The following is a 9,143-nucleotide window of genomic DNA, read 5'->3' as shown; positions in this document are numbered from 1 at the left end:
GATGGGTTGATGTCGTTGATCTATCCACATCACAGCCACTGCCTCTGGAAGAATTTTAATTTTTAGGACAGGTGACAATTGCCATTAAATAAAGCATTCGCATGTGACACAGTCTGGTTAAAAGCACTTGTTTATTGGTTACAATATCAACTCATGGCAACATCTTTCACTGAGCCACTGTACAAATACAAAGAAAAGATCCATTGTGGAAAAAAAAAAGCTATAAACAGAGTTCATAGCAAGTCATTTTTTTTCACAGGGAAGTCTTTTTACAACAGCACTGTTAAAGAACAAATGGCACAAGTCCCTGGTTTTTTTAATAGCTTAAATAAAAGCTTTAAGACTGTTTCTGTATACATACACGATCCAAAGGCAGTGCAGAATCACTTCATAATTGGTAACATTACTGAAGTTTTCCAAAGTAGTCAGCAACAAGTTAAAAAAAAAAAAGAAAAGAAAAGAAACCTAGCTGATGAGAAATGCTGGAAACTAAAGGCAAATTAAAATCAAGCATGATTAGAAGCATTTTTTTTTGTTGTTTTGGACTCCTTTGGATGTAATATGTACTACAAGTGTTCAGATGCTTTTATTTTTTAAGAGAAAAAAAAGGAGAAAAACACAAATAGAGCACCATTGTGTAAGTAAAACAAAGGCTTGAAATATCTAAGACTATTCCACCGAAGTCCATATTAGTTAAACCTAAACATACTGTGTGGTATAAGAATGTCAGGCACATGTAATCTGTTATCAGTTATATCAATTAGTAACACTGTTCACACATTTACCATAACAACACTGCATTAACATTCTGCATGTATTTTACATAACCAGCAATTGGATAAAAAGGCTTGTGGTGCCTCTGAAGTGTAGGAAGTAGTTTACCAGCATGCATGCCAGATTACTGTATACAAAGTGCACCATCAACCCATGCTTAATTACTTTTACAGGAAATGCTATCTCAAAAATCAGTCATTCTGCTACACAACCATTTATACCAACTATTTGAATTAGCCAATACTTATTCTCACCAACATCTTAAAGCACAGCACTAAACCTAGTGGAGGTGACAGTGTCCTCAAAGAGGAAAGACTAAGCACGCCTGGAATGTTTTCACAATGTTTTCATTCCACCTTAAAGTAACGTGAACTTCATCGTGGGACACGCGGTTACACTAACTGAAGAGTTAACTAGTTCCAATCCATGCATTACAGTAAGCACACGAGGACCAGCTGGTACAGCGATTCAGCTTTGCCAGGTCAAGGTCAGGCCCTCCTTAGGCTGGGGAAAAGCCTATTGAATCCACGTTCCATTTCAAATGGTCTACATCGGTGTCAACTTAGTAACTATCGGTTCTGCCAGATACCATGCGTATCTGCAATTTAGCGAGGCAGATGATAGCAATGCTTGGAAGAAAAAAGGTCTGGAGACAGATGGAAACAGGCCCACATTACTGTAGTAAGTACGTGTACATCAGCAAGATGCCATGTAAAAGCTTTTTGTGGTTTCCAGAATCTCAACCAATAACATCCCCACCAATAAATAGATGTCTGACTTACGTGACAACAAGCCCAAGTTGGGTGCTTGCCTAATTAGTATTCTCTATTGCAAAGTTAAATCAACATTAGACTATGCCAACAAAAAATAACTGTACCTGAACAAAATCAATCCTGCTACACAAAGCACAGAGTTCCGTTTCCAAGCCATGACCAGTAGCCTTAGATAGAAGAGAGGCTGGGAACAAGTTACTTTGCTACCAACTGTTTTGGCACAATGGTCTCAGTCACTACATTTCTGTAATTACACAACGTATTTGAAATTCAGATAATGATGCAGTTTGACAACAAACTTTTACAGCCTAAGATGTACCCACTAGTGCTGCAAAATCTGTTGTACATCGAGTGCACTGTCATGGCTGCAGTTAGAAATGGCACAAGCTGCACTTGAGCTTACATTAAACTACAGACGTATATATACCATTTTCTGTGAGATGCAAAGCTCAGAATCACATCTTTTAAGTAAAACCTACAAGGGGTCATTTTCTTAACTTTCTCATGTTAGAGGAGTTTGAGCTTTTACCATTAAGCCACATCTATTTCAGGGAGTGCATCCATCTTACAAGTTCACCAATGATAACCGTTTTAAAAAAGGAAATACCACAGCTTGTGCAAGGTCATTATCTGGCCTCATACAGTAACAATGTGTTACACCAAGCCTGGAGGCTTTTTGTTTAAGTAAAGTTCTAAATGATGTACAGGACAGTAATTAAACAGCAAACATCACCTTGGCAGGATCTATCACAAGCGCGCTACAAGTTCCCAAGCAGCATCCCAGATCCTGTTTCCACAGCTGTGCTGAGGCTTCTTCCACCCTTCCTTGTGCGCCAATACAAGAGGCACCTCGGGACCTGCAGCACTACAGAAACCGGTTAACCAAACAGCAAAAGCTGGCAGATATTTGTATGACGCTTTTGGAAACCTCATTAGCAAGTGGTTGGCATTCCTTATTAGCTATTTTAAAAGCAGCTGAATCCAACAGACAATTCATCAGACACCGATACTGAACTTAATTGCAGTAATACCTGTACAAGAGCCATTACCGTGTTTACAGTCTACCCAAACTTTTAAGAAAAGTTATATACATTTGTAAAATTGGGTTTGGAGCTTCACAAGTAGAAACTAGTTCTAACACCTGAATGTAAAAATGGCACCTGTCTTGGCAACAGTGTTGACTAGGAAATTGGTTCAAAACACACTTCTATGGAAACCACTTTTTTTAGAAAAAGAATATTTTCTTAAAATTCCATAGTAACAAATTTTCAGAATTCACTCAAGGCAGCTGTGAGTAAAAAAAATAAAATAAAATAAAAATAATTAAATGCACCACTAAAAATTAAACCGAATCTGCATGATCCCAAAGAGATGCTTACTTAAAAGAGGAACAAGTATCCGCAATAGTTCTGTTAATGCAGACAGATCATAAAGCAAAATGCTGAGGAATTCCTGTGACATACAATATAGGGTGATTTTGGTCCTACACCACAATCTGCTGTTAGTAAATGTACACTTTTTCAGCACAAGATGTGCTTTTTTTCTTTTAAATTTATTTTTTAAGTGAATTTACTGTGATTGGTACATTTATTGGCACCTTCACCATTACAGACATGGCAAGTTTACAGGCACAGTTTGGAAGTACTGAAATTTAGGATTACAAACGTCAGAAGCTTGACAAATAGTCACCTCAGCCACAAATCTGTTTTGGTATATTACAAAATACTGGGCACTTATATTTACTACCTGACCCAGAGATACCCAGACTCCCCATATCTTCAGATGAGGGCGGATGAACATTACCTTCCAACCCGGTAATTTAAAATTCATATATATTTAAAATAAGTCACTTAAAAAAAGCCAACAGACTTTTAGATTCCCCAGAGAACATCCATTGCAAGCGCAGGCACGCTGCCAGGCACCAAAAAGTTAAACGCCCTTCCTGGGTAGTTTCAGATGGACGTCAGTCACCCGATTTTCCTGTACCTACACTCGGCTGTACTTGACCTGAACCTGTCATTTATAAGCAACTGACATCAAAATCAGAATAAATCAGGAGGAGGGGAGGCAATGGCTACTTACAGTGGCAGAACTGCAGAACGACCGGCATCTAACAGGCCGCCGTGGCACAGACCGCTGTGACCACAGCGGAACAAGCGAGTCACTAACTTCAGAGGACCGAGTTCTGAAGGGTCACGCAGGTAAGTAAGGTTATTTGGTTTGGTTTAGGTTACACAATTCCTTTTGTAATTCACACCGCACATAACTGACAACAAGCGCTTTTGGTTGTGGTATGCTTTGGCAATCCCCCAGTTTGGAGGGGAATTATAGGGGATTAACTGCACATTCAAATCTTCCTTAGGATTCTAAGCAAAGTCCTCTTGAATTTCTCAGTTCATGGTGGTAGCTGAGCAGGCTCTGCAAACACGCTGCTTTCTGCACACCGAGTGTCGTGCCAAATCATTTCCCTAGGGCAAATCAGCTAGAGCTTGTGACAGGCCAAAACTACCTCAGTTAGTTAGAGCTGAACTGTCAAAAGGAAAAGCACTCAGCCACTTAACGACAGCAATGCAGGTCACTTGGTTTCCATACCCAAGGCCTGGGTGGCATAACTGATGTGGAAAGCTGCAGCAAGGAAGCTAATACTTCTGGAACTGGACTTTTTTTACATATATTTTCTCTGTTGTTGCAAGTCTGCCTGGCATTAACTCCTTGGTGTTTGGAGGCCATGACTGCCAATGGATGAACCAGGAACCACTGGCTTAAGGAAGAACCCCCACAATTAAAAATAGGCAAGCAGGTCAAGAAGTGAGTGAATAAGGCGGTAGGTATTAACTGGGAGTCTCCAGGGCCTCTAAAAAAAATTCAAATGCCTTCCATTATAAAAACACATACATACCATTGGCTTCACTTTATCTACAGTAAATTCACAAAAACATTTAAAACAGCAATCTAGTTTATCCACTACAAAACTCAGAAGTGACATCTCAGGTTAAAGCAAAGCTATAAATGTAGTTCTTTAAAAAATGCAAACATATTTCTTTACATACAGACAAATGTTACATGATTGGCTGCTATAATGTGTATATTCTGTTATGTACAAAAAAAGTACAGGATTAGCAGACTGAGCACAAGCAAAAACCCTTCAAGGACAATCTAACCAAACCACCAAAAACAAAAAGACTGGCTCTTAGTTTGTCGGTCACCATGATTATGTGTGCTGGCCCCTTTTAAAAAGTCAGTGATTTCTTCCCCCCTCCCCTATTTCTTCACTTGATTTTTTTTTCTAGTTTACAGAAAGCCTTTTTGTGTAATAATCAGTGAATAGAAAAACTTCACCTGCAAATACAAGGTAGAAATGTTATTTCACAGCTATAGGCTGCAGCATTGATCTCTCCAGATCTCAAATGGAGAATGTACATGTTTGGCTCCCAGTTAATTCCAGATTCTGAGAAAACTGTCCCAAGACCCTGTAGCTACAGCCATGCCATCATCGGTTACACCTAAACAGCTGACACGGTTGTCATGGCCAGCAAGGACACCTGGAAAAGAAGAAGTGTTGAAAGTTAACATTCACAGGGGGTCAATGACTTCAGCTGCTACTCTGCCCTCCCAGGTAAGTCTTCAAACATGCTAAAAAAGATGTAACTGAACATCCAAGCATCCTTTTTCTTTACCCTCAAGAACCATAATGAGAGCAGCTGTATCAGGAAACACAGCAACGAGGTGTTACAGTGCTAAAGGGAACCAAGCAGAACCCTTTACACCAGCAGTAGCCCTGACAGTGAGCTGCCCCTGCGTTTTGCATAGATTTTGACTATCCACCTCCTGCTCAGGAAATGAAAAGCCTCGTCTCCCTGCAGCTCCATGCACTCACCTGCTCTCTCCCCTTTCAGAGTATCCCACACATTGCAGTTGAAGTCATCGTAACCTGCTAGCAAGAGGCGACCACTTTTTGAGAAGGCTACAGAAGTGATTCCGCAGATGATGTTGTCGTGCGAGTACATCATTAGCTCCTGATCTGCACGCAGGTCAAAGAGTCGGCAAGTGGCATCGTCAGACCCAGTGGCAAATGCATGTCCATTGGGAAAAAACTGAAAGTTTTAATTGAGAGACGGGAGTTTGACATCAGAAAACCACATTGCTCATGCGTTATTTCAGAAGCATCGCAATATTATTTTGCCAGGGTGACCTGACAAAAGCCGAATGATGTATTAAAAAAGATGTGCTAGCTAAAAGCTGCACATACACAGCTATGCAGCAGCACACTTCTGGAATAGCACTGGGAACACTCGAATGACTGGAATCCTACCCAGACAGCTCCTGCATGCAGTACAAGGGGAGTCAAAGGGGATGTAACTAACTCCTATAAAATGAAGCAAAATGTAGTTCTTTGTGTCCTGGCTGTGGGCCGGGAAGACCTGGGTGAAGTGGTGCACAATGTTCCATCATAAGATGGTCAGCCAGGTTGGCTGAGCCCAGACAGAAGATTGCAAGTAAGCAATTCAATTTCCAAAATCTACTCCAAATCAGTCAGTCTTACAACAGCCATATTGATTGAAATTGGAATGAAAAGAGCTCAATGCATCTCAGGATTCAGGTCTAAGTATAGGAACCGCATTTTTCTACAGGTCATGCCTTTGGTATTCTCTCAGCCTTAATAATTTTTCATGTTTATCAAAAACAGATGCAGCTAAGACTTAGATTTCATTCCCTATTTGTCACAGCTTGTATCTTGCAGATCAGAACATAGTGTTACTATGACAGGGGAGAAATATAATCCAGTTTATAAATGTTACAGAATGATTCCAAGGATGAATATTCAACATAAGCAGTGATTTTAACTTTGCCTTGTACACATTTCACTGAAAGCTCTTTTCAAAAGAAAATATCAAGTACATTTTTCTTTAACAAAAAGGTTTAAGAGGAGGCTGCTTGGCTATTTTGCTCCCTCTCGGCATATCACGTTTATCTACAATTTCAGTTTTAACACTTTGTCACACGGCTAAAACTTCCTGTCCTCTGTTCTTTGTGTCTTAAAAAGTAAGGTCTCAGCTGCTGAACAAAAACGTAGCTGACACTATTCCAAGAACACTTCACTGCATCACAAATAATGGTAATAATTCAGTAACGAGCTAGACCAAAGGTTATTAGACAATTTAATTACATACAATTTAACCACCTTTATCCTAACAAGATAACTGATTCTAAATCAAGGTAACCCAACAGACTATAAGTTAAATTCATGCCACTGTAACTTTTATCCTCCCCCTTGATTCCCATGCAGAAATACAAATGATCACTTACACAAACCGCATTGATGTCTGACACGTGTCCTGTGAACGACTGCCTGCACATTCCATCTCGAATGTCCCAGAGCTTTGAGGAGGCATCACAGGCACCCGAAACAAAAGTCCTCATATCTGGGCTTAGAGAGAGACTCATCACATCACCAGTATGCCCAGTGAACGTGGTGGTCTGCTGACCAGTTTCAATGTCCCACAAAGCGCTGCAGATAAAGTGACAGCATTAACACAAGGTAGTTGTTTATTTTAGAGCTTAAGTTTTAAATACAAATTAAGGAATTGAGAAAACAAAAAGTAACAAAAGCCCAAAAACTCACCAAGTGGTGTCTCCTGAGCTAGTGACAATTTGGTTGTCATCTAAGAAGCGACAACAGGACAAATATCCTAAAAAGAAAAGTTAAGAAAGTTTCAGACTCAGTTAAACTGAAGATTAAAATCCATGAGTAGTGATTGCAGTTCTCCCACAGCTAGTCCGTATGCCAGAAAAAGCATTTCACACCCCAATACCTCTCAAAGTGAGACTGTTTCATTTGGTACAATAAAAAAAAAAAAAAAAAGCTGAGACAAGGATATGGCTGACCTGTGTGCCCTGGCAGCTCCCGGCTCACTCTCACATTGCCCTCTCTGGTTTTCAAGTTGTATATGGAACAGATGTTGTCCAATCCACCACAGGCCACGTAGTTGCCAGACGGTGCGTACGCACAAGTCATCACCCAGGAGGATCTCAAAGGAATGGCATGCATCTTCAGAAAGAAAGAGCACAGGAGTGCTACATCACACCTTCACTTTCATATTTTACTGAAGTCATTCAGTCATTTCATGAATTACAGCAGATTAAACACACCGAACAGATTGTGTATCGTAAACTTCAGTAACTTGATTCTAGAATTATATACAACAACCTATGTTCGTACACATACAAGGATGAGAAATACCAGTAAGTCTCCTGTGAACATATACAGAATTTCTGTACAACATTATTTAATAGCAAAGCTACTCTAAACTTAAACATTTACAAAATTGGTTTATTCTACTTTGATTTCTTTATCCAATTCTTCTGTCTCTGAACTGCAGGTTATAAAATGGGATGGTAAAATGGGACGGTTGTGCCCAGGGAGGCTGGTCAGTTTACAGCAACAGATCACCTCCCCACACTCTACTTAAGCTTTCCTCCTTTACCAGCTTTTTTTTTTCCTCCCCTTCTCTGACCCCACAAGCAAAGCATTCATGTAAATTCTGAGGTTGTGTATTTCTACAATTTAAAGCCAAATTAGTTTCAGAAGCAACAACATAGGGACAGATAAGAATAGCTAAAAGTACTAGCAAACTAGAATAAAGACCTTACTTATTACCAAGAAGTACTACTACTGAGGAACAGCCTACAGCATATCTCTAGCAAAGAGCTAGCCATGAAGAGGGGAAAAAAGATTGTTTTTCTAATGTAGACTGCTTCATTTCATTTTTGACTTGCAAACATGGAAAAAATAGTCACAACCTCCCTAAAACACGCAAATTATGCATGAATTATTGATACGAATTATAAATAACTCTACCTTATTTGTTGTATAACTATCCCAGATAATTAATTTTCCGTCTTGTGAAGCACTGACTAGTAGCCTAAACATAAACACAAAGCAGAATAAGTTAATATAAAACAAAAAAACAAATTCTCAAAATAGACGTATATCATGCATGATTATCAAGTGATTCAGAAAGACTTTCACTATTGACATTTGCCTTTTCCTTTTTTTTTTTTTAAACTTTTAAGTACAATGTTTGTTGGATAATCTGCAAAGAACTATGTATTACATCACTAAAGAGACCCATGTCCAAAGGAGCTCATGATTAACGATGGACAAAAACAACTTAAAATACATTTTAGAAACTCTCTCTACCACTGCTTTTGTTTTTTGTATATAAATATTTTAACTATAAAGCTAAAAAATAAACATAAATAAATTTAGGAGAAAAGCAGCCTTATTCTGGAAGCAGATTCGAGATGTCTCTTTCCGGACTACACGTGGGAGAACAGAACCCAAGGCTCTGTGAACATCTGACTACCAGTTGCTCTAAGGCAGAGTAACATAACTCCATCCTCAAAGCTTTGTAACTTTCCCTTGCTAAATACAAAAGGGTCTTTTTCAGTGAAACAAAGTTAGCTTGTAAAGTCTTAGAACTCTGTTATGACAGAATTTACAGTATTACTCAACATCATGGGAAACGCAATATTGACCATTCCAGAAATATGCCTCATCACATACCCTTCTCTGCTTAAATAGACTCAAAGAAC

The 9,143-nt window shown here is 39.2% G+C and overlaps 1 protein-coding gene across 4 annotated transcripts in view; it reads right to left on the bottom strand.

The window, feature by feature from the left end:
- Positions 1 to 112: 112 nt before the first annotated feature.
- GNB4 (G protein subunit beta 4) overlaps positions 113 to 9,143 on the bottom strand; it is a 29,408-nt gene continuing 20,377 nt past the window's right edge. For all 4 annotated transcript variants that reach the window (XM_083848642.1, XM_083848643.1, XM_083848644.1 and 1 more), the window contains exons 5-10: positions 8,407 to 8,470; positions 7,434 to 7,596; positions 7,171 to 7,237; positions 6,855 to 7,056; positions 5,425 to 5,641; positions 113 to 5,089 (exon numbers count right to left, since the gene is read on the bottom strand). In XM_083848642.1, coding sequence (XP_083704768.1) covers positions 4,983 to 5,089; positions 5,425 to 5,641; positions 6,855 to 7,056; positions 7,171 to 7,237; positions 7,434 to 7,596; positions 8,407 to 8,470 — 820 coding nt within the window. In that variant the 3' untranslated portion in view covers positions 113 to 4,982. The remainder of the gene's footprint in view (positions 5,090 to 5,424; positions 5,642 to 6,854; positions 7,057 to 7,170; positions 7,238 to 7,433; positions 7,597 to 8,406; positions 8,471 to 9,143) is intronic.

Source organism: Anser anser, assembly GCF_964211835.1.
Source record: "Anser anser genome assembly, chromosome: 9".
NCBI lineage: Eukaryota > Metazoa > Chordata > Aves > Anseriformes > Anatidae > Anser > Anser anser.
The sequence above is the reverse complement of the archived record's forward strand: the minus strand, read 5'-3'. Positions and strand labels throughout refer to the sequence as shown.